Below are 26,465 nucleotides of genomic sequence, written 5' to 3'. Positions count from 1 at the left end.
ACTTCTGCAAATATAGACAACTATAGATTTAAACAAATGGAAAATACCTTTTATTGGATAATTCATGAATTTAATGGAATGTGAATAAAAATGCCAGTTTTTTGTTCATTTTTTAGTTACCATTTTTTTTTAAAGCTAGACAGTATATGTGGAAAAGGGTAACTGAAAAAAATGGAATGATTCTTTGAAAAGATAAAATTATTTTACTATGATTAAAAGATAAAATGATTCTTTGAAAAGATAACTGAAAAAATGGAATGATTCTTTGAAAAGATAAAATTATTTTACTATGATTAAAAGATAAAATGATTCTTTGAAAAGATAACTGAAAAAATGGAATGATTCTTTGAAAAGATAAAATTGAAAATTGAAACCCTTAGCTGAACCAAAAACAAGAGAGAGAAAGCCCAAATGTGAGGAAGGAATTACTACAACAGACACCACTGAAATGCAGGGCATCATTAGGAAATAAGAAATATGCTGAGAAATTTTAAAGTGTAGTAGAATTGGACAAATTTATTGAGCCATATGACCTCTCAAAATTGAATGAAGACTCCATAAAATGCCTGAATAGATCACTAACAAGCAATGAAATTGAAGCAGTAATAAATGTCTCCCAACCAAGAAAAACCCAAGACCAGATGGATTCACTGCTAAATTTTACCAGAATTTTAGGGAAGAATTTTTTTCTTTTTTCTTTTTTTTTTTTTTTTTTTGTCTTTTTCCTTTTTATTGGTACTGGGGATCGAACTCACGACTGCATGCTTGCAAGGCAGGCGCTTATGCTGCTGAGCTAAATCCCCAGCCCCTAGGGAAGAATTAATATCAGTACTTCTCAAACTATTCGATAAAATGGAAAGTAACTGTTCCAAATTTATTTTACAAAGTCAGTATTACCCTGCTACCAAAAGCTGGTAAGAACATGACAAAAAAAGAAAACTATAGACCAATATCCTTGGTGAGTATAGATGCCAAAATCTTCAGTAAAATAACTACAAATCGGGGCTGGGGATATAGCTCAGTGGCACAGTGCCTACCTGGCAAGCGTGAAGTTGTGAGTTCAATCCCTGGTACTGGTAAAAAAAAAAACAAAAAACCTACAAATCAAATTCAACATTATAGTAAAAAGTCATATACCACAATCAAATTGATTTCATTCCAGGTTGCAAGGTTAGCTTACCATATGCAGATCAATAAATGTAATATACATCATTAGAATAAAAGAGAAGGGGCTGGGGATTTAGCTCAGCGGCATAAGCGCCTGTCTTTTTTTTTTTTTTTTTGTCTTTTTCATTTTTTATCGGTACCAGGGATCGAACTCACGACTGCCTGCTTCAAGACAGGCGCCTTGCAAGCAGGCAGTCGTGAGTTCGATCCCTGGTACCGATAAAAAATGAAAAAGACAAAAAAAAAAAAAAAAAAAAGAATAAAGGAGAAAAAAAAATCACATATCATCTTGATACAGAAAAGACTTTAATAAAATGTAATAGCCTTTGATGGTAAAAATCTCATATAAATTGGGTATAAAAAGATCATATCTCAACATATATTCAGCAATCCCATAGTCATACCATACTAAATGGGGCAAAAACTGGAAGCATTTCCTCTAAAGTCAGGAATAAGACAAAGATGTCCATTCTCAACACTTGTGTTTGTATGTATAGCACTAAAAACTAGCCAGAAAAATCACACAAAAGAAAGAAATATAAGGTATATAAATTGGAAAGGAGAAAATCTGGTTATTTCTATTTACAGATGACATGATTCTGTTCCTAGAAAACCCAAAAGAGCCCATCAAAATCTTTTAAAACTGATAAATTCAGCAAAGCAATAAAATATATAAAATCAACATTTAAAAAAAATCAGTAGCTTTCCTATATACGAGTAATAAACTTGCTAAAAAATAAATCAGGAAAGCAGTCCCATTGTGCACAATAACCTCAGAAAGCTGGGGGAGGGGGTGTACCAAGAAGGAATCAGCCTAACCAAGGAAATGAAAGACATCTACAGTAAAAATAAAAAAACACTGAAGAAAGAAATAGAAGATAGGAAGAGCTTTCACATTCATAGATTATGATAATTAATACTGTTGGCCACAGAACTAAAAATTATCCAGAGATTGGGTCCACATCAAAATACCAATGACATTCTTTGCAGAACTAGAAAAAACAATCCTAAAATTCCTCCCAGTAGCCAAAGCATTTTGAGGTTTGAAAAAACATTATGCCACAGTCAGCATGATACCTGATTTCAAAATACACCACAGAGCCATGGAAACAAAAACAGCATAATATTGGCATGAAATTAGACATACAGGCCAGTGATATAGAAAATCCAGAAATGAACCCAGGCATTTTTTGAAAAAAAATACTTAAACCAACATGTTTTCTCGTTGTCTCTTTAATCCTACTTCTTTTCCCAAAAAAGATTGACAGTCTTTTTCCGGTTTTTATTTTTTCTACTAATTTTAAATGCAGTGCTTTTCAATCTTTTATCTAATAGTTGTTCTTCCATATTTACTGAAATAACTACCATCCTATAGAGTTATCTAGTTTTTTTATCTTCACTGCTTCATCTTGTGTTTTCACTATACATATCATATATTTTCATTATTTACATGTATATTTTCCCATTAGATTGAATTCATTGAGATAAAACTACTCTTTTTTGCATAATACCATAAAAGTAACTTTTAATAGGTCACTAAGACACTTAGTGATTCTAGTCATATGGTAACCTTTCATGAGTTATGTGAATTCACTAAAAATCAGTTGAAAAGGGTTGTTGATAGAAAAATTAAGTTCGTTAGTGTCTATGTCAGATTTCCTTAATATCCTTAAGCCTTTTGGTTTTAGTAGAGTAGTGACAAACCTATGGCACGCATGCTGCAGTGGACTGTTTATATTTTTGAAACCTCTAAAAGGTTTGCCCTCACTGCTGTAGGAGAATATATGAGTTTATAGAAGTTATGTATAAACTTTCTTTCTTTTATTTTAGGAAAAACTGATAAAATACGCAACTGATAGTGAAACAGTAGAACCTGTTATCTCACAGTTGGTGACAGTACTTTTGAAAGGTTGTCAAGATGCAAACTCTCAAGCTCGCTTACTCTGTGGAGAATGTTTAGGGGAGTTGGGAGCAATAGATCCAGGTCGATTAGATTTCTCAACAACTGAAACCCAAGGAAAAGACTTTACATTTGTGGTAAGAAGTGATAATTTGAAATAAGATTTCTCTATTCATTGAGTTTATATGTTTCATTTACAAAGAACAATTTAAATTATTCTTAGTACCAGTTTGATCTAAGTAAAAAAATTTGGGTAACTCTAATTTTATTTCTTAATACTACTGTGAAGCCTTTTAGCCAAAAGCAATAAAATTTGAGCCAAATCTACTGTGCTGTGTTCTTGCAATTAAATCTCCCTAATCTAATTATGACAGTACTTGAAGCTTAATTATTTAAATATTACTGTTTAAATACTATTACTGCTGTTTGCATGGGAAACTAGTTTCCCAGGGTATTGTAATAGTGTTTTAAAAAGCATTTTGTAGTCAAACGAGTTTCAAAAATCCCTGTAAAATGGCCCGTTCTATAGATTGAAATTTGGGGAGTGCTATATTTTTGAGTTTTTTTGAAGAAAGAAAAACATACAATGCAAATTACTAGAGCTGTTCAGAAATTGAATGATTGTAATATTCTTAAAAAAAATAGCCTAAAGAGATTTATATTTTGATTTCGTAGCTATAGATTACTTTTTAGCCTTAGTTTGAACCGTATTCTTTTCTTTTTCTGAATTAAATTTACTTAGGGAATTAATTCACCACAGAAGGTACAGTTCACCTTAAAACAATTTATATGCCAAATATCACCTTTTCTTTTTTTCTGTTTTTTTTTTTTTTTTTGAGGCTGGAGTAGAAGATTTAAATTTTGCATATGGGTTATTGATGGAGTTAACAAGAGCTTACCTTGCATATGCAGATAACAGCCGAGCTCAAGATTCAGCTGCTTATGCCATTCAGGTAAAAATGTTTGCCCATAGTAATCAATACTGGCTTTACACTGATGACATCTAGTAAGACAGTTGTAAATTTTATATTTATGAATTTTATATTTATTTTAGCTATCATTTTCATCATCAAAATACTACAAATTCATCTTAAACACTTTAGAGAGTACAGAAATAACTCTTTTAACATTTTATTACAGGTATCTGAAGATTTTTAATGTACACAGAAATGTATGGCTTTCTCCTTAAAATAAGTTTGATTATAATATTCAAGATACTCTGTAATTAACAACTGATCAATGCAAGACATTTAAAATTTTAGCAGCCTTGTATAGTGATGCCTGCTTGTAATCCCAGCACTTGGGAGGCTGAGGCAGAAAGATTGCCATGAGTTTGAGGCCAGATTGGGCTACAGAGTGAGTTCAATGCCAGCATACATTGCATAGCAATACTCTGTCTCAAACAAAGCAAAATTTTAAGCATTCACTATTTCTTTCAATTATCCTTTTATCTTCAATTCATTCTTCTTAATGACTTGTTAATAATCATATATACCATAGTTTTTTGAAGAAATTTGCTTACAGCATTTAGGTTGTGTTCAGTGCTTTGCTTTTACCAAAAAAAAAAAAGAAAGAAAGATAGATACATTCAGGGAGCATACATATTGTATTAGTCAGGGGTTGTGAGGAAAACAATTAGAATGAGGACACAGAATATAAAATACTATTTTATGATGGTCACCCAGCGTTAAAAGAAAGTGCAGGAAATCTGTCTATAACTGAAGACCCAAAGGCCTGGGTCCCACAGCAATGTCCTGCGTGAGTCCAGATGAAGACGAGAGCTCATGACAATGCCTCCCATGAGTCCAACTTTAAGAGCCCACAAGAAGGACTTCACCAATCTGTTTTACAGATCTGTGCTGGGAAGGCCCCAAAATCAGTGGTGGAAGCTAGAAAGTCTGTGCCAGCGGGGTGGAGATGTACTGGTAGGTTGAGGTTTCTATCTGAAGCCGAGAAGTCACACTCACTTTTAAAATAAGGACCAGGGCTGCACTGAAAAGTACCATAGTCATCCTCAGCAACACAGAGGTCCTGAGCTCCTCTGATGCGAAGAACAGTCAAGTACATGCCAGGAAGCAACCATGACAGGCTACACTTGGAGATAAAACAGCACACATTTTCCCCCCTGGAGCCAGGAAGCAATACTCGATGTAAGGACCAGAGCTCCCTCAAAGTGGACCACAGCCACTGTCACCAACAAGGTCCTAAGCCACTCCGATGGCAGTGGTCGAACTCACACCTGGGGAAGCTAGTCATGACAAGCTCCTCCAGGAGAATCAGCAGCTCAAACAGCAACACTTAGAGAAAGCCACAATGCCTAGCTCTTCTCCACGTCTCTGTTTATGCTGGCAACTTTCCTCAGATGGAACATTTATGCTCAGCAGCATGCTGATTTAATTCAGCTGGTGTTAAGTTGACCACTAGTTTTTAATCCATAACATATATTTCCCAGGAATAAGAATTTAAGATTGAGAATTGCCAATGGGCTGTTTAATAACAAGGTGGTCATTGTGACCTTGACAAGACCAGTTTTAAAGAACATGCAGGAAGAAAGGAGTTAAAGAAATTTGAGAAACTCTTCATGAACATTGTTACCAAGGAGAAGAAATGAATGGAAGAGTAACTGGGAAGGAAAGAAGAGTAAAGATGGAAAAACTAATAGTATGTTTCTATGTTCCCTGCAATGGAAAGAGGAATAAAAGTGGAAAAAATGATAGTATGTTTTTATGTTCTCTAGAATGGGTGTAGGGTATATAGGCTAAACATGCATTCTACCTCTGATCTACATCCCAGCCCTGAGGTAATATTTAGGCAGAGAGGTATGGAGTATAACATACAAGTGGAAAGAGTAGCCTTAATTTAAAACAGGAACTGGCCTGGGGATATAGCTCAGTGGCACACATATCTGCCTGACAAAAACAAGATCCTGAGTTCAAATCTTGGTACCAAAAAATATTTTAAAAACAAATTTACCTTTGGCTGGCATAAGCACTTGCCTGGCAAGTGAGAAGTCATGAGTTCGATCCCTGGTACCAAATAAGTTAAATAAATAAATAATAAACAAACAGGAACAACCCAGGTCCTCAGAGCGAGAAAGAATACATATTGTAAAGGCACAAATATCTTGGAAGTTTTGGAGGTCTTCTAACTACTTTTTTCAATAAAGTGAGAAGCAAGGCCTTTAAATCTAAGCATGTGTTTTTGAGAGTCTAGATGGTCCTGAAACCAAAAAGAGAATTGCTGATATAGTAAGTCTGTAATTGGAAATTAAGAAGATTACTTTTCCAATGACTTCAAAATCAGCAGAAAAGTCTGGCTCCAAACAAAATTTTCATAACATTTTAAAGTTAAGTGAAACATGGGAGTTTAGGTACTCTGAACTTTTTAAAGGCTTTCTTAGCATAAATGTAAAGTACATATTTTATCAGATGGTGTTAATATTTAGTAAGTATCAGGAAAACATCTATTACAAATTTTCAGTGGAATAGGAAAGAATACGTGATTAAAGATAGTATATTCTGTGTCCTGTTTTAAACAAATATTTAGAAACTAAGAAATTTTTTTCACTTACAAAGTCCTTTTAAAAAAAAAATAAAAAACTAGAAAGGAAAGTTTAACCATTTAATCTGTAGGCCTACGTAGTAAGTAAATTGGTCTTTAACATCTGTTTTCAGAATATTAAGCTTACCATTTTATTTCCTACCATTTGAGATAACCTCTGTGTGTGTGTGTCTGTGTGTGTGTGTGTGTGTTTACTGTTTAAATATATCATTGCTTTCATCATAACTCAGAAAAATATCAAATTGTAAGGATGGAGGTACAGCTCAGTGGTAGAGCTCATGGTTAGCATGAAAGGCTATAAGATCTATCCCTAACACCAAAAGAAAAAATTCAAGGAGTATAATTTTACAAACATAGAAAATACCTTTTTTTCTCCAAATTAATCTTACATTGCATAGTATCATAAACTAGTTTCATATTCAAGCTGCCATAGCTTCAGATCCCTAAATAAGTTACATAAATGGTTCTAGGCATTGAAATAAATATCCGATGGAAGTTCCCAGGTCTAGTTTTATGACTGTTTATTTTTCTATGCACATTATATGTAGTACACTAAGTAATAAAAAGGTTTATCAGTTTCACTGTGAACTTAACGATTATAAAATATGTGTTTGTAGGAGTTACTTTCTATTTATGACTGTAGAGAGATGCAGAATAATGGCCCAGGTCACCAGTTGTGGAAGAGATTTCCTGAGCATGTTCGGGAAATATTAGAACCTCATCTAAATACTAGGTATGTAAATTCATTTCAGCTATTTTCACAATTTTTTTTTACTTGATAGACATCAGTATTTTTCATAAAGTTTTGTAGCATTAAAAGTGTTTTTAACCAACCATGGTAGCACACACATGTAATTCCAGCTTTTCACAAGGATAAGGCCAGAAACACCATGTTTGAGGCCAGCTTAAACAACTTAATGAGACTGTTTCAAAATAAAAAATAAAAAGAGCTGAGTTTGTAGGAAACAACTTTCAAGTGGTTATGTATAAAAGTGACCTTACGCAAGCAATGAGAGTTCTTATGATGTACTTTTGTATCTGAGAGATTAGATGTTTCCTAACTGGTGGAAGTTAGATTTATCTAGCTGAGATCTGCTCATTGAAATTACTGCCTCATAAAATAAGAAGCAGTAAGGGCAGTTAAATTGGAGTTGACTCTCTTTTGTATGAAATAGTAAAATACCAGATTAGCCATCTAGTAGGTTTTGTAGCTTAGATTGTTTGATACTTCATAGGGCCTGAGGAGATATAAAATTTCTTCAGACTATATGCATATCCCCTTGAGATTTTTTTCAGTAAAAGGCTAGGAATGTGGCTCAGTTCAAGGGCCCTGAGTTGAATCTTTAGAATCCCAAAAACTTTTTTTTTCAGTTGAGCTATTTATATATAATCAATAAATGTAGATTGAAGGATACTTATACTTAGAAGATACAATTTTTAGACAGACCAACTACAGTTCAAAATTACCACAGAAATAATTTAAAAAGAAACCATCAGTATGTGACTGGGCTGAACCTGGCTAGTACCTCAACAATAGTACCTGAGTGGTACTTGAGCAGCCTCCAAACTAGGACAGTCACAGCTCTGATGGGGAATTAGGCCTAAAGGGAGTAAGATCTTACTCTTCATAATAGTAAAAGGTAAAGTATAGGTGATTTGAGGAGAGTGGTGATGTGAGGAGGGAGAGTGGTGATGATTTGGAGTAACCACTGTGGAAAATGACAGAGGCTCTCTCTCTCTCTCTCTCTCTCTATATATATATATATATATATATATATATATATAGTGTGTATATATATATATAGTGTATATATATATATATATATATATAATGTATACATGTCTATAGTAAGCTAATTAGTGGTTTTCTTCTGCCAGTGTAGTATTCTCAGTATCACGCTAGGAAAGAAAGTCATTTAAACTGGTGTAAGGATGGGAGACTGGCAGGTGGGTACAGGTGGTAGAGTATGTGGCAATGGAATCAGTAAAGGCTGTTACCAAGAGAGAGCTAATGTGAATGATCATAGATCTCCTCATCTATGAGAATATCATAGATATTAACATGGTGAAGGGACAAAAAATAACCAGTGAGAGAGGGCAGATATGTTGGAGTAACTGGGTAAAAGAACTAAAAATTTAGAAAACTGTAGAAACTGAATGAGATATCTCCATAGTTGATTTTGAAAGTGAAGATATTTTTGTATCAGTAAAGGAGTCTTGATAATTGAATAGAGAAGAAAGTCATTGAGAAGTACTTAGTTTTATTAAATGGTTCAGCCAGACATTAAAGCCACCAAGGATAATAAGACTTATGAAAGAAAGAAAACATCAAGCAATGGGCTGCAGGTATTAACGGGTATGATAATTATTGAGTTTGATAGATGCCCTCAATGACAAATATTAAAAAACAGTGTACCTGTGTGGCTTGAACTTCAAAGATGTCTTTATTGCACAGGTGTAGAGTTGGAAGGATCTGAAGAAAAGAAATAGATTCAAGTCTTTACAAGTACTTGAATAACTTCCCATGCCACCCGTAGGTATAGCGGAGCCTGTATGGTGGCTTTAGTTCCAGAATTCTGGGGGGCTGAGACAGAAGGATTGCAAGTTCCAGCCCAGCCTAGGCAACTTAGCAACTTAACTAGACTCTGTTTCAAAATAAAAAAATTAAGGCTCTGCAGATGTAGCTCAGTGAGAATGCCTTAGGTTCAGTCCCCAGTATGTGCTAGTTAGTTTTGTTTTGTTTTGTTTTGTTTTGTTTAAAGGGGGGCAGGGATTTAGCTCAGTGGAACAGTGCCTGCCTAGCAAATGTGAGGTTCTGAGTTTGATTCCCAGTATCCAAAAAAAAAAAAAAGATAGTGTAAAAGTGTTATTTTTAATCAGATTTCAGTAAAGACAAAGCAATGCTTAGGTAAGTTAATAGAGTTGATATAATTTTTTATTCTTCATAAAAGTTTTAAACAGATATATGTTATTTTTAATAAGCAAATTTTCAAAATTACAGATACAAGAGTTCGCAGAAGTCAACAGATTGGTCTCAAGTAAAGAAGCCAATTTACTTAAGTAAACTAGGTAATAACTTCGCAGAATGGTCAGCGTCTTGGGCAGGTTATCTTATAACAAAGGTAAGATGAGAACCCTATTTAAAATTCTTCAAATGTACACAAATTCTAAAGGAAATGAGAATATCTGTCTGAATGCATAGTAAACGCAAAATATTTGTAGTGATAATGAGGGAAAGTTTTAAAGACAGTGTTTACTAATAGAGACTATGTCTATTGTTACTAATAGATTTTTGGTGAAAAGGTAGTTATTTTATCAAATCATTTATCATAGAACTAATATGTTTTAAAATATCTATTACATTATGTGTATCTTTTACATTGTAAAATGTATTTAAAATATAATGTGAATGCTCTTATCAGTTTTTACATAATAAAAAGATTTATGTAATATCTTTCTGTTGTACTTTTTAAAGGACAGTGTATCATCTAAACATTATCTAAAATAGAAATATATTTTAAAATAAAATTTTATGCAAAAATAAAAATGTATTTTTGATGTTTTCTTAGTATGAAATTTGTACAGGCCTGAACGAAAAAAGATAAACTGTATTCTAAGAAAATATTTCAGGCATAATTAAAATTCTCAATTTTTGTTTTAAATTAAGTTTCTGTCAGTATTTAAAAAAAAATTTGTAAGTGCCAGTTTCAAGATACTTTTCTTTTTTATGAATGCACTGAAATGTGTATGAAATTAACTACTTCTAGCTCTGGGATATTTTATTTATTTCTGGTTTTAAGTGAAAGTTTTATATTTGAAGAAAAAAATCTTTATAATTTAAAAGAGTTCATTAGTTGGTAAATTGGAGGTTAGGTAATATTAATAAAATCTGACTTTAACCACAGTAATTTAATTTTTAAATTGACAAACATTGTATTTAAGGTGTACAGTTAACTTTTTCCTTTAGTTTTTCATTTATTGCTTATAATGTGAATCTCATATTTAATGTACTGTTCTATAACATAATTTAAATTTTTCACTTAGGGAGTTAACACTAAGTTTAAAGTTAGCTAAGTCAAATGTGTTATAATTAGGAAAGGTTATTTGTAACTAACAAAACATTATACACTGAAAACAGTATTGTAAGTGGGTGAGATATCATTCATTCTGTGGCAGTTGGCAGCTCAGATAACTGTGTTGCCTTTAAGGTTTCAGCATTCACCCATTTGGGGATATTGGGAGTGACCTGCGAGAGGGTAAATTGAAATCTTGCTGCTTGTTACATATGGCTCTCTCTATAGAGAATGCTTGCCCTGCCATAGTGAATTATTTCATGTGTTATATTTTGACATTCAATCAATAGAATAAAAGATGTAAAACTACTTATTCTCACTAAAACTTTTGAGTTTACAGGTTAGGCATGATCTTGCCAGTAAAATCTTCACCTGCTGTAGCATAATGATGAAGCATGATTTCAAGGTGACCATCTATCTGCTTCCACATATTCTAGTGTATGTCTTGTTGGGTGGTAATCAGGAAGACCAGCAAGAGGTGAGAAATACCGTTTTATTTGGTTTGTGAACATGTGAAACTTAATTTTTGCAATGTAATTACTATTAGAAAAGATATAGATAAGTAGGAAATTTAGATCTATGTTTGACTATGTGTGTTTCGTTACATGTCCAAAGTCATTTTTAAACATGATTATAAAATTAGAAACTGTATGTTATATACACCAAGTATATATAGAACTTGTTGAAAGAATGCCTCAGAAGCTACCAGTAGTGATTTTTCCTGGGGAACAGTAGAGTCAATAAAAGTAGGACTGGTGGGGGGAGGTGGTGGGATGGGGATTTAGCTCAGCAGCGTAAGCACCTGCCTGGCAAGCATGAGGTTCGAAGTTTGATCCCCGGTTCCAAAAAAAAACATATAGGAAAAGAAAATTATTTTACTTTTTAGTTGTGTAAAGTTTTATGGCTCTGGATTTTCTTTAACCACATACATATTACACTATTTATTTTTATTTATTGTGGATTTTTTTTGGTACAGGAAATCGAACTCGAGGCTTTGTGCATGACAGCCAAATGCTCTACCACCACACTGTACTCTAGCCCCACAGTGTACTTTTTAAAAAAGAGAATATTAATAGATATTAATAATATTAATACAACATAAATAATATGTTATATTCTTAAAGTATAATTGCACATAATTTTACAAAGAAAACCATTACCAAGCCTATATCTTAAGGTCATCATTATTAGTATGATATGGAGTTTTTAAAAATGCAGTTAGTTTTGTGTACCTTTTGATTACTATTCTTAATCATATATCTAGGTTTTTAAAAATGCAATTGGTTTTGCTTTTTTTTAAATGACATCTTCCTATAAGTATTGTTCCATAATTCGCTTCTCTCCAGACTGAACCGAGAGGTGTTCTACTCATGTTCTACATCTCCAACCCTTTTTATTTTTCATTTTGAGACCATTGCTCACTAAGTTGCTGAGGCCTTAAACTTGCAGTCCACCTACCTCTACCTCTTGAGTACCTGGTGTTATAGGCATGCTCACCCAGGTCTTTATTTTCTAATTTGCCAACATAGATAAATGCTTTTTAAAATTACTACATATTCTTCCCACTTATATGTAGTTACCATATTTTATTTAACTGTTGCCAGTGATAATAAGGTATTTGTGTATTCTTTTAATTAATTGGTAGATGTTCTATATATATTCTTTATATCAGTTTGTCAGTCTGTTGCCATTCATATTTTTAAGTCTTTTCTCAGTGATTTTCTTCTTGATCTTTTTTTCTTCCTTTTGCCATACAGAAATTTTGAATGTCAGTGCCAAGTTTGTCTTTTATAGATTTTGAATTTTAAGTCTTTTATAAGATGGCTTTCCTTATGCACTGAACTATTTTCCTGTATTTTGTTTATAAATCTTAACCTATAAATTTATAGAGTAAGAAGTGATATTTGACACATCTATATATTGTATAATAGTCATACCAGGTAAACTTAATTATATCCTTACATATTTACTTCTTTATAATAGAAACATTAAACATACTTTCTTGTAAGCTTTTCTCTTCTTTTCACAGTATATCTTAGTATTCTCAGTTGCTGAAACAAAATACGCAACACCCAAAATTAAAGGAGGAAAGGTTTATTTATCTCAGTTTATAGAGATTTCGGTTCATGATCAACTGGCGCCAAGGCAGCGTAGGGACAGGAGGAGGGAAGGAAGAAAGTGGGGGGGGAGGGACAGAGACGTGAGAGAGAGAGACCTTTTTAGGTCCCTTATATGTACGCAGGCTATCGACCCTAGGGCAGGTGTAGCACAAATACCGTTGATCCCAGCAGTCAATCATGAATCAGTCACAAAGTCTCCAAGCCCACCCCATGACTGTATGAGGCTTTGGAGGGACATCTAGACACAAAACATAACACAGTGCATTATCATTATCTATAGTTACCCTGTTGTAGTAGAATTTATTCTCTTGTTATCTTTCTTCCTACATTTCACACATAAGTACAGACTTTATCCCATACTTAGCCATGTAATTACTCTGCAATTAACTTGTCCGGACAGAATGAAATATTAGTCTAAGCTTATTTTTATCATTGATAGATAGTTTTGTCACTCACTGAATAATCTATAAGAACATTTATTTTTGTAATTTTGTTAAACTGTTTATTATTTGCTTGGTTTAATTATAACAAGGATGGTTATTGATCTTTTTTTTTCTCTTGAAAATTATTGCTTTAGAATGGTTAGTCTTACATGTCAGATAAATAATAAAAGATGTTATATTAATATGTTATTAACCATTAAATGAATTCTCTTAGGTTTATGCAGAAATTATGGCAGTTTTAGAACATGATGACCAGCATACCATAAGTAGCCAAGACAGTGCATCTGATCTGTCTCAGCTTAGTACACAAACTGTGTTCTCCATGCTTGACCATCTCACGCAATGGGCAAGGAACAAGTTTCAGGTCCTGAATGCCGAGAAACTTCCACAGAATAGATCGAACAGAGATAAGGTCAGCTCTAAGGGTAAGTTTTTAAACTTTTGTTTACTGTCTTTAAATTACTCAACAATTAGCTCCCTGTATCCATTCATTCATTCCTTTATTTATATGTTGGTTTTTTAAGACAGGGTCTCACTGTATAATTCAAGTTGGCTTTGAACTCATAGTGGTCCTTTTGCCTCATCATCTCCAGTGAGATTATAGGCATATACTGCCATGCTTGGCTTCAACTCTATGATTTAGGCATTAGCTCCAAAAAGACCTGCTTTTGCAATTTTTAAATTAGGTAATAGTGTCTACTCCCTGAGAAAAAAAGTGAATTATAAGACCTCTGTGGTTTCCTCCCATTTCCTTGAAATAGACATTTTCTTTGTATAAAATAGGGTGTTTCCCTTATAAAATTTGTAAAGATTAGATACATATTTTATATATAAAGTATAAAATAAATGACATGTTACTATTATTAACCTGACTCTCACTGTTAGCTCATTTATTTGTCACCCCTTCAGTTTATCATGTTTACATATATGTCTTTTCACATTTAAATTTTATATTTCACTATGTCACCTAGATTGGCCTCAAACTCATGGCTATCCTTCTGCTTCAGCCTTCTAAGTGCTAGGGTTACAGGCTTGGTCCATCATACCTGGTTTAAATTTTAAATTTTAAGGAGATTTTAATATCACTTATGATCCACAGAGAAACTATTGTTACTTATTTTTCTCAGTCTCTGCTATATTTGGTATCCAGCAGGCTTTCAAGATACACATATTCCACATCAGTATACTATACCTTGCTATCACTGCTAGAGCTCTATTTCCCCCTTATATTACAGTTCTGCTAACATGACTAAAGAAAGAATCCTATTAGAGTTAAACCTGATAATTGGCCCTTATGTTATGTGCATTTCTTGAGCAGAATAATGTTCAGCACAAAATAATGGATACCCTTCATGTCTCTGAATCACTTTTTTGTTCTTTTAGTAAGTATATGGTTATAATCCTGCTTCTTTATACCTCATCCATTCTCATTGATAACAGATTTTCTACCCTAGGCTTAGGGACTAATTGAAATTTTTTGACAGAGTAACAGTCATTGAAGAGGCCTCTAGAGATTTAACTCAGCTGTATAAGTACCTGCCTTGCAAGCATGCAATTGGGCCAGAGATTTAGCTCAGCTGTATAAGTACCTGCCTTGCAAGCATGCAATTGTAAGTTCAATCCCCAGTACCAAAAAACAGAGAGATACTAGGTTGTGCTGTATGGCAGTAAAAGCTATTCTTTTGCTGTGTGTTGAAATTTCTTAATTTGTGTCTCTCTCTTGTTGTCCATATACCTATTACATACAGCAGTTTATTATTTTTCAAACCTTTTCTGTACTTAGAGCTAGGGGTTTAGCTCAGGGGCGTAAGTGCCTGCCTGGCAAGTGTGAGGTCATGAGTTCAATTTTTTTTATCTGTACTTGGAGATAATTATTTGAGTAATATTTTCCTTTGGACTAGAAAAATATTTCCCATTAATTTAACAATTAAATATTTTTTCCTATTTCTAAATGGGAAAATGGTACTGTAAAACTAAGTATTATTAGCACCATTTTCACTAATATTGCAATTAAAATTCTAGGTTTTAAGAATAACAATTGGAGGTATAGCTATGTAGCAGAGTGTTTTCCATAGCATGCTGGTTTTAATCCCCAGGGCTACAAAATAAATAAATAAAAAAAATAAATTTTAAACTTGAAAAGAAAAAGAGTACTTTTTACCTAATTTTTCTTTCCCTAGTATCTAGCAATATTCTCTCAGTATTTTTGCAGTCATCATTAATAAACAAGTAAATCTTATATCTTTTATATCATGTTTATAGCTTTTAACATTTATCATAGATTGAAATTTAATATTTAAAATAACATTGAAGGACAAGTACTTATACTTCCCCCTCTTAAAATGTTTTAAATTTTTATTAGTTTATGTTTGCTGTGCATAAAGATTATATTCATCATGAAAAAGGTTTTTTCCTTTTGAGACAGGGTCTCACTATGCAGTTCAGGCTGGCCTTGAGCTCACTTTGTAGCCTAGGCTGGTCTTGAACTCTCAAGGATCCTCCTGCCTCAGCCTCCTGAGTGCTGGGATTACAGGCGTGAGCCACCATGCCCGGCTTCATTATCTAACTTTAATTTACTTATACTTTGGGTTTCTCACATAAAGAATGCAATATTTGATCTTGTGTGTCTGATTTATTTCACTTGACCTCATTGTCTCAAGGTATATCCATTTTGCTACAAATTATTTATATTTATCCTTCATTTCCCTTTTCTAGGTCAGAAACAGGCTCAAAAAGTTAAATTAACTGGTAAAATTAATTTAAAAGTTAAATTTTAAAAAAAGTTGATTTAAAAGTTAAACTAAATACTAATGATAGGGTTACAGCAAGAACCTCTGAGCAATCATCCTGTTGTTAGTTGTGTCTTAAATATGATGCCCTAATACATTAGTTTACTTAGTGAAGTAAGTTGATGTTAAATCATTAAAGTGATAAATTTTATCCTGTAAGTCTTCATGCTTTTTTTTTTTTTTATAATCTAGTATCATCTGTGAATTTTGAAGACTATCAGAGTGTAACTCACTTTCTAGACCTCATACCTCAAGATACTCTGGCAGTAGCTTCCTTTCGTTCCAAAGCATACACACGGGCCGTAATGCACTTTGAATCATTTATTATAGAAAAGAAGCAAAATATTCAAGAGCATCTTGGATTTTTACAGGTTTGAAATTGATATACTAAATTACTAATGAAAATTAATATTGTCAATCTTTTTGGTTATTTTCATTGAACATTTTATGTGTTACATTGGGTCTGTTTATTTATAACTCTACAAGCTTAAAGATTAGTGAGAAAATTTAAACCTCATTTTGTCCTACTGTCTTAAGTATATGATATGAATTTGCCCTAAGGAAGAACACTTGACTCATCTTGTATGTAGAGTAGGCAGAGAAATGGGAGTGGGTTAGCCATAGGTCAGATATAGCTTAGAGATGATTTCTTTCGTTATGTGTAGTAGTGGGCAGAAGAATCACTATGGAGTTGCAGAAGAGCATTATGTATACTAATGTACTAATGTTTGGAATGGCAAAAGACGAGAAATTTAGGTAGAGAAGAGATCACAAAAATCATAGAGGAGATCACAAAAATCATTAGGTAGAGAAGAGATCACAAAAATCACAAAAACTTGATCAAGCTTCTCTAGGAGTGTTGAAATAGGAAGGTATTAGAGTCTCAGTGGTAATTTTAGCTAAATGCTTGCGTCAGTTGTTGGAAGAATCTGAAAGGGCTATGAATCAAAGAATTTCTGTTCTCCTTTGAGAAGTAGTAGCCTGCATTTGAGCCTGAGTATTACAGTAGGGAGATTTGTTGGTTATATCAGGTAGCAGGCATGAGAATGCCGGGAGAATAGTGTTTTAGATGATAATATTATAATTGTGTAAGGAAGAAATAAAGGCAATGGATCTAATATAATGGAATTAAATAAGAGATCAAGATTAGTAGACATTTTTAGGTTAAAAAAATATATAGTAAAAGCACTGGAAAATTAGTAGCTTATAGTCTTAGGATGGGTATTAGCCCTTTCTGTCTTTTGTGTTCTTCCTTGTCTGTCTTTAAGTCTATGGTTCATTGTTTAAAAAATCTTTCCCTTATAAGTGCTCAAACCCTTTGTTTTTCTCCTGTCAATTTGAAAGTATTCACTTTTCAAAACTAAACTGTTTAAAACTCTTCTCATTAAGACATCTCCTACTGCTTCTGAGATATTTTATTCTCCTGGTTTTTTTTTTTTCTGTTGGTTGTATTTGCTTGTGCTTCATCATCAAGAAACTCTAGTCTCTGTCCTCAGCAATGTTTTTTGTTTTTTGTTTTTTGTTTTTTGTTTTTGTGCTTGCCAGGCAGGCACTTGTGCCGCTGAGCTAAATCCCTGGCCCACGGCTTTTCTTTATCTCTACCCATTTCTTAGATTTTTCCTATTGTTAAAGAATGTCTTTATGCTAATTACTTCTCAAATTGTTATCTTTAAACTGAATATCTCCTTTGAGCTCAGATTATTAATGTCTTGGCTTTCTTAAATATAAAAAAAGTTTACATAAAATAAAACACTTATAAACTGTACTCAACAAAAACTGTTATCAGTTGGATTCAGACAGTTTCAGGACCTTCAGGTTCCTTATAACTGTTGGTAACAGTAGCTTTGTATGTACATAGAATTAAGAGGGATAGGATAATAGAATGCCTTGAAATAAATTTTTAACTTTACAGTGAATATGCCATGAAGCAGATACTATTTGAGGAAGATTTTTTTTGTGTTCTTTTCATGTGTGCTGGTAGAATCATAGTTGGCTGGGTTTTTTTGTTTTTGTTTTTGTTTTTTGCTTTTGTTTTCTGATTGTGTTTTTTCCCAATTGTTGGAACAAAGAAATTGTATGGTGCTATGCATGAACCAGATGGGGTGGCTGGAGTGAGTGCAATTCGAAAAGCGGAACCATCTCTGAAAGAACAAATCCTTGAACATGAAAGCATTGGTTTGCTGAGGGATGCCACTGCTTGTTATGACAGGGCTATTCAGCTGGAACCAGACCAGGTAAGGTGATGACTGATAAGTAGGAAACCGAAAACTTTACTTTCAATACTGTCTTAGCCAGTTTCATAGTATATGGTATCTGGAAAATACTTAACCAACTCAGTTTCTTTACTAGCAAAATAAGGCACTTATACTAGATAATCTAAAAATCCCCTTCCAGTGCTAAATCTCTATGACATTAGCAACCTCCCAAATCATTGAGATTTATTTTGCAGTATATTTACATCACAAGTCTAGTAATTAGAACATAATGTAATTTTAGTTTGGTATTAAAAGTAAAAACTGTAGGCCAAGTTTGGTGACCACACTCTTATTGTAGCACTCTGGGGAGCCCTTAGGCTAGAGGATTGGAAGTACAAAGCCAGCTTTAGCAAATTTGTGACTGAGACCCTATCTCAAATAGAAAGGGTGGGAAACTAGGGTTGTAGCTCAGTGCAAAAGTTCTGGGTTCAATCCCCAGTGCCAAAAAAAAAACCCAAAATCATGTAATTTGTACATTTATTTTTGATAATACTAGCGAAAAATAGTAGCACACATCTGTAATCCCAGCACTTGAAAGGCTGAGGCAGGAAATTAGTTGCAAGTTCAAGAACAGTCTGGCCTACATAGTGAGTTCAAGCTAGCCTAAACTAAGTAGCAATCAGAGCCTGCTCAAAAATCAAAAACCAACACAAAAAATATTAGTAATGCTGATTCTTTACAACCTTAGAAGCTTTCATGTTTCACACACACATGTACTACACTTACCTAGCTAGAAAATTGAAATGATTGATTACAATCATTGAGCTAATGATAGTAAATTATCTTCTGGGAGAAGAAAGGAATTTAGGAATCACTGATATGTAATCCTTGTTTATTAATTTATAATCTTGATTGATGGATTGACAGTGTTAGATAATCTGTCAAGGTTTTGCTTTTGAAAATACCTGATGTACTTTTTTCCTCAAAAGTTCAATACTATATAAAGCCTTTATTTTTCTCAATCTTGTTTTCAATTTTAAACAATATTGTACAATTCTATTTACCATTCTTTTTACTTACTAAAGCTGAGTATATAAATAATATTGTAATCCTTGCATTTAAGTTTTTAGAAATAGGACAAATAATCTTTAAAATTTTAAATATATTATATAGCTTTATACTTATTATATTTGATCCAGCCCATAAATTAGAAAAAATCTGGAGTAATATAATAAATTAAAACTGAGATTTTTAAAAAGTTACCTTCATTTTTTTCTGTTAGTTTAAGTGTATTAGGACAGTAGGAGGAGAGGAAAAGGCTGTGCTATCAGTTCAGGCAAGCTGGTTGTTAAAAAGACGTAAGCACAATGAGGTAAATAATATCAGTTAAACTGTGGTTCCCAAGATGAATTTAATGTGATAATTGCTGTCTCAAATATTTTTAAATTTACAGATCATTCATTATCATGGTGTAGTGAAGTCAATGTTAGGTCTTGGTCAGCTTTCTACTGTAATCACTCAGGTGAATGGAGTGCATGCTAACAGGTAATATTTTATAAAAGAATGATTTTTTTCTCTGTGTCTGATTAGGGACTTTTTAATTTGTATTTTGGGCAAATTAATGCCTCCTAAAGTAATGAGTGTTTCATACATTTCCTCAGTGTTGGAGATAAATAATAAACTTTGTTTTCTACTTTTTCTTAAGTCAGTAGACCACTTAATTTCTTTTTTTCTCTCTCAAGAATCATGTTTGAATTAGATTTTCCTTAACACTAAAAGCTTCCAGAACCTCCCTGCCACCAGGGTCACTCATTAGGACACATTTTGGGATCCAAAAGCATTTGTACGCTGCCTATAGTTCTGGTACCAGTTATGCTCTGTAGTATTTTAACATTAAAAAAAATAGTAAGTCATTTGTTATATTTTCATGTTACTTTTACTACAGGAAGAAGAAGGAAGATTTTTAAGGATATTGATACCAGCCTCTGTGGGCCCTTTTGTATTTTTATAATATGAATGTATGCATGCTGCATGCACTGTTACTAGATAATTAAATAGGAAATTGTGCCTAGGCCAGGTTCTAGTTTATAATATATATAGTATTTAGTTATTAATCAAATGATATTATTAATAAAGAAATACAAACAAAGTCAGTTGCTTCTATGCAATCATGATCTAAAATATCACTGTTTATCCTAGTGTCACCTAAACAAAATCTGTGGGGGAGAAAAGTAGCCTCATAGCTGAGCATGGTAGTGTGCATCTGTAGTCCCAGCCCTAGGAAGGCTGAGGTAAGAAGAGGATTACTGGAGCCTAGGAATTTAGGGCAACATAATGGAAGCCTACCTGTGTTTTTTGGGGGATTTTTTGTTTGTTTTTGTTTTTGTTTTTGTTTTGAGGCAGGAGCTTGCAGGTTGATTGGGTTGTTCTCAACTCCTAATAAGTAGATTTAGCCTCCCTAGTGCTGGGATTATAAGCCTGCACCACCATGCTTGGAGCATTTGCAACTTTCTTATACCCTTGGTGTAAAGTAGCCTATAGAGCCCTCAACTGTCCCCTACCCACAACTATGGCTTCTCTATTTTTATATTAAGTTTAGTTTAAAATCCTAAATTATTAGACCTACTATCTGTTCCTCCCATGCTCTTTATTCAAGTTAAGCACACAGATAATTTGTCAGTGGACTATGTTATTATCCAGTAATTAATTCTGTTCTTATATATAGTACAACTTAATTTGTGGATAGTTCTATCAAAAAATAGTTATATTAATAAAAATGGTTTTGAAATATTAAAATCTTATTTCTGGATAGTGATAATTACTATACATTGAAATACAAAATAAAATACAATACAAATATAGTAAATAAAAATGGACGCAATCAAAATATCTGAGCCAATGAAAAAATTTACCACTTTTAAATAAATTAATATGTAGCTTATATAATTTTCTTTAATAGGTCTGAATGGACAGATGAACTAAATACATACAGAGTGGAAGCAGCTTGGAAATTGTCACAGTGGGATTTGGTGGAAAACTATTTGGCAGCAGGTGAAATACTTCTTAAAATATAAGGAATTTTAATTTGTCATATATATTCAGACAAGTAATTAGCAGCGTTCATAATTAATCTCTTAGCTTGTTTTAATTTTGCCTGTTTCATTGTTTGAAGTAGAGTAATGGTTCAGTATTTTTGCAGACCATTTTATCAAATGAAGTAAAGCTGGCTTTTAGACCCATCTACCATGGCATTTCTTGACTGTCCATTTGATTTTCAGATGGAAAATCTACATCATGGAGTGTCAGACTGGGACAGCTACTATTATCAGCCAAAAAAAGAGATACCACAACTTTTTATGACACATTGAAACTGGTGAGAGCAGAGCAAATTGTACCTCTTTCAGCTGCAAGCTTTGAAAGAGGCTCTTACCAACGAGGATATGAATATATTGTGAGGTATTTGGGGGCTCCCATTTTTATATTAATGATCTATAAATGTCACCTAATGAGTAAATAATTGTAATAATATGTGTGGTATATTGTTGAGGTATGCAAAATGGCTCTGTAGTCTTTTTACCTATTGTTTTTTAAAACAAATTTTTTAACCTACATCCTTTAATTATGGGACTAATAAAAATGTAAAAAGATACTCAACCTCTTATAATATATCATAGTTTACTTTCGGTATAAGTAACGTAAATAATCTAGACATCTATGTACTTTCCACACAGGAATTTAGTACTTAACTGGTTCCCTTTCCTTATTATTCACAAATACATTACACACACACAGACACAAGAAGGCACTGTATTGCCAGAAAAAAAAATACTAACTTTTAGAGATGAGGAAGAAAATAGTGGAAATTTTAGGTCTCTTAACTCACTTGTGTCAAAAATGATGTTTTGTAATTGAACTATGATAAATTTAAAATTATATCAAGCCCCTTTGGTTGACATCCTAATGAAACCAGAAATTGAGCCATTGAATTTGTCTAAGTTTTGACTGATCAGCAATATCCTTATGCATTGCATAATGAGTCATAGACATTGAATATTACATAAAGGAGGGGAAGTTAGTGTGAATATATTACCATTTCCATGAAAAAAATTAAAACTGTGTTCATTTCACAATTTTTATTGACAGATGTTGTGCCAGGCTCTTTTACAACACCAATAGCATGCAATTATTTTATGTTGATTTATAATGGATTTATATTAAAATTTTCATGTAGATAATAAAGTTCAAGTTCTGTACATTTCTATTTGAGAAAAAAGTTTATACATTTATGTTTAGACTTACATGCTATTCTTAATATAATTCATAAAAATTTGGGAATCACAGTAAAGGACTAAATATTTTAACTGACATAAATTGGTGTTTAGACTCAATTTGAAATCAAACTTATCAGTGTTACTGGTTATATAGTAAAATTATATACTGAAATTATGCCAAAGAAATTGCACATTCGTATTCTTCATGGCTAATTTGAAATATATGCTTTATGTAATACAAATCTATGAGATTAATAAGACTGAATATGATAACATTTTAACATGAGCTCTCTCTGTCTTCAGATTGCACATGTTGTGCGAATTGGAGCATAGCATCAGACCACTGTTTCACCAGTCTCCAGGTGATAGTTTTCAAGAAGATTCTCTAAACTGGGCAGCTCGACTAGAAATGACCCAGAATTCCTATAGAGCTAAGGAACCCATCCTCGCTCTCAGAAGGGCTTTACTAAGCCTCAACAAAAGGTTTTCATATTACTTTTTAAACTGTCAAATATCTTGAATTTAGTGTTTGGAAACTACAGTATTTGATCATATTTTTATTTCCTAATTTTGTGTCTGATTGTGTTTTTCTGTTTTCAATCCTTTATGCCATAATATATAATTGCAACAAATCTAGATCTTAGAAGAATCAACTTTATGTTATTTATCTTTTGAATGTTAAAAGAAGTCTCTGAACAAATCTTCATAAATTTATGAGAAATAAATGCAGCACTATAAAAACATTAAAATCAGGATTTTTAAATCAAATAGATCACTGGTTCTGTGTTGGGCAGAGATGTTTTAGTTAAGTTGATAAATACCAACAAATACTGATAAATGCTCTTTTTTTCTTGCCTTTAGACCAGATAACAGTGAAATGATTGGAGAATGCTGGCTACAGAGTGCCAGAGTAGCTAGAAAGGCAGGTCACCACCAAACAGCCTATAATGCTCTCCTCAACGCAGGAGAATCACGACTTGCCGAACTGTGTGTGGAAAGGGCAAAGTGGCTCTGGTCCAAGGTAAAGACCAAGGGAATTTCATGAGATAAATCTATTCTGTTAAGAGTTATGCACTTACTATACTATGGAGGTGCAACTGAGAGAAGATACCTGACCCCAATTTAGATTTTTTTCTCTGTCACTTTTCTTCTTGATTATATCTACTGTAGTCTGGAAGAAATTGTTTCTTAAACAAGAATTCAAGTGCTTTCTCATGTCAAGTCTATAATTATATTTTGTAGCTGGGGACTTAGCTCAATGGCGCAATCGTGAGGTTGTGAGTTCAATCCCAGGTACCAAAAAAAATTTTTTTTTGTTTTGTTTTATTTTCTTTTCATTTTTCATCTCCTCTACATTTTCCTAGAGGAAAATAACCAGTTCTTTATTTTTACCTTGTATCTAACACTTAACACTGGTCTCTCTTTCCATACTCTACTTTTCTAAGAAAGACTTTATTGCAGGATACGTATATTAGGCACTCAATAAATATTTAAATATCTGAACCACTTGTAAAATTAATGTCCCATATTTAATGGTTATTACTTACATGTCTTCTCATGCTTGGCACCAGTTTAGAATTAGTAGGAGGCATAGTACATTGATCAGCTTTCCCATTGCTTAGATGAAATGCCCTATAATTTGAAGAGAAGAATTTTAATTTGGCTTAGTTTCAGCCCATGGTTGGCTGGTTCCAAGCAGAAACATGATGATGAAGGACATGGTAAAGCAGAGCATGTTGAAAAGAGTGCCACTGTAAAGAACTCTCCAGAGCATACCTGCAGTGAGTCACCTCCAACTGGCCCCATCTCCTAATGATAACATGCAGCAATGAATATCCCTGGGTAAATCTGCTGATAAGTTAGCACCTCCACGATCCAGTTACCTCTCCAGGAGTTTATTAATGTAGTCAAATTGACAGTGTTCACTTGCCCACATATCATGTTCTGAAATTGAGACTTGATAGCTATAATTGAAGCTACTTGTGATTGTACCAACGTCATGGTAGCTGAGAAAAGTTAGGGGAGGAAGGGCTGGGGATTTAGCTCAGCGGCATAAGCGCCTGCCTTGCAAGCAGACAGTCGTGAGTTTGATCCCCGGTACCGATAAAAAAGAAAAAAAAAAAAGTTAGGTGAGGAGATTATTTCCTGGGTTCATGTGGAAGGTATTAATTCACCCTGCATTAGTTGATATCTGCCCATAGTATGAGCTAGTGCCAGACTGCTATATATTGCTTATATTCAGTAAGTCGTTGTCTGATACTTATTAACTATTTCTCTATCCATAATCTCTACTTTTCCGAGACTTTATTCCATCCTCTCATCTAAAGCAGCTGTGTGCTTAAGCTCCTTCTTCACCCTCTCTTTCTATATCTAGGTGAACAGTTAAGTCTCTTTTCCTTTGTCCTTTTATATTTTTCTTGAATAGTCTCCTTACTTATTTCTACTGCTTTAATTCATACTTTGTATTTACAGCCTCTATAAATATTAACAACCTTTTAGTTTCTCTCAAAGACTTTTACTACAGTCTGAAATCTTTCAAAAATACTGTGAAACATGTTACTTCAAAAAGATTAAATCAAAGTATTCTTACAATTAAGAGTGAGTCTGAACTCTATAAAATACATATAAGCCCTTTCTGATTATGTGTCATCCCAAATTCAGCTTCATTCATCATTAACTCACAAATACTTTAGCCTTCAGCTAAGTCCAGACTACAGATGCTTACTTGACTTATGATGGGGTTTCATCCCAATAAATCCATTATAAGTTGAAAGCATCTTAAGTCAAAGAGTGTTTAATAAAACTAACCTACTGATCATAAGTCATACACTTTTGTATTTATTTTGTTTTTAAAGTTTTGTCCTATAGTTCAGAGTGGTCTGGAGCTCTGTGTATAGCACAGGTTGGTCTTAAACTCACTTTCTCCTGCCTCAGCCTCTTGAATGCTGGAATTACTGGCATGCACTATGTCTTGGTTACTTTTCTCTTGTTGCTGGGACAAAACAATTGACATCCAAAATGAAAGAAGGAAAGGTTTATGTAGCTTACAGTTTTTAGAATTTCAGTGCATTATCAGCTAGCTCCAAGTCAGGGTGGCATGGCACTGGGGCAATACTTCAAGGCGGCAGCCAGAGAAAAAAGGGGGAAAATAAGCCTCTTCTCCTTCCAGGGCAGGTGTAGCACTCACAAAAGCACCTTGCCCTCCTTTGCACAGGTTGAGGATATTTACAGATTAAGAACCCTCGCTTCCTACAGCGTGTCTCAGTTAAACTTCTAAACTTCTCAAGTCTTAAATGAATTGTACTGTGGCATATTGTTCTCTTTTTTAGTTGTTATTTTCTTACTGTACCTTATTTATAGATTAAATTTTTATTCTAAGTATATACATATGGGAAAAAACATATATAGAGAGGTTGATATTATTCGTAATTTCAGACATCTTCTGGGAGTCTTGGAATATATTCCTACAGATAAGGGGGAATAGCAAAGTATCAGTTATTTGCTTTCTTGCTTACATGCAGTCCATGAGCTGTGACTGATTGCCACTGCCCAGTGACACAGGATGGTATCCCACGCCAGCCCAGGACAAGATCTGAATTCAAAGTATTTGCATAGCAGAGGAAACAACCAACAGAGTGAAGAGCTGACTTACAAGATGAGAAAAAGGTTTTGCCAGTTACTCCTCACATAAAGGGCTACTATCCAGGATATATAAAGAATTCAAAGTTATATTTTCCCCCCTCAAATTTAAAGAACCAAAACCCCAGTCAGGCGCAGTGATAGTGTACACATTGTGCACTGTCATCCCTGTATCATTCACCCAGAGCACAAGACATCTGCATTCAATTGTTGGAACAACACTGGCACAAATCTTTCTCTTCAGTGACTTCGAGAAGTCAGTAGTATAACTTTCTTAACTATCCTTTATATATATATATTCATACAC

General features: G+C 33.4%; 1 protein-coding gene across 5 annotated transcripts in view; it reads left to right on the top strand.

Annotated features, from left to right (window-relative positions):
- Positions 1 to 26,465, top strand: part of Atr (ATR serine/threonine kinase) — a 98,366-nt gene that overhangs the window by 40,980 nt on the left and 30,921 nt on the right. For all 5 annotated transcript variants that reach the window (XM_063249116.1, XM_063249114.1, XM_063249115.1 and 2 more), the window contains 13 exons: positions 2,998 to 3,204; positions 3,907 to 4,020; positions 7,246 to 7,361; positions 9,630 to 9,750; positions 11,042 to 11,179; positions 13,479 to 13,689; positions 16,246 to 16,424; positions 18,123 to 18,287; positions 19,702 to 19,793; positions 21,208 to 21,299; positions 21,527 to 21,704; positions 22,823 to 23,002; positions 23,381 to 23,540. In XM_063249116.1, the coding sequence (XP_063105186.1) occupies positions 2,998 to 3,204; positions 3,907 to 4,020; positions 7,246 to 7,361; positions 9,630 to 9,750; positions 11,042 to 11,179; positions 13,479 to 13,689; positions 16,246 to 16,424; positions 18,123 to 18,287; positions 19,702 to 19,793; positions 21,208 to 21,299; positions 21,527 to 21,704; positions 22,823 to 23,002; positions 23,381 to 23,540 (1,953 nt within the window). The remainder of the gene's footprint in view (positions 1 to 2,997; positions 3,205 to 3,906; positions 4,021 to 7,245; positions 7,362 to 9,629; positions 9,751 to 11,041; positions 11,180 to 13,478; positions 13,690 to 16,245; positions 16,425 to 18,122; positions 18,288 to 19,701; positions 19,794 to 21,207; positions 21,300 to 21,526; positions 21,705 to 22,822; positions 23,003 to 23,380; positions 23,541 to 26,465) is intronic.

Source organism: Cavia porcellus, unplaced genomic scaffold (genome assembly GCF_034190915.1).
Source record: "Cavia porcellus strain 051 isolate PalLab524CR breed Dunkin Hartley unplaced genomic scaffold, mCavPor4.1 scaffold_5, whole genome shotgun sequence".
NCBI classification, from domain to species: Eukaryota; Metazoa; Chordata; class Mammalia; order Rodentia; family Caviidae; genus Cavia; species Cavia porcellus.
Note: the sequence above shows the minus strand (reverse complement) of the source record. Positions and strands in the feature narration are given on the sequence as shown.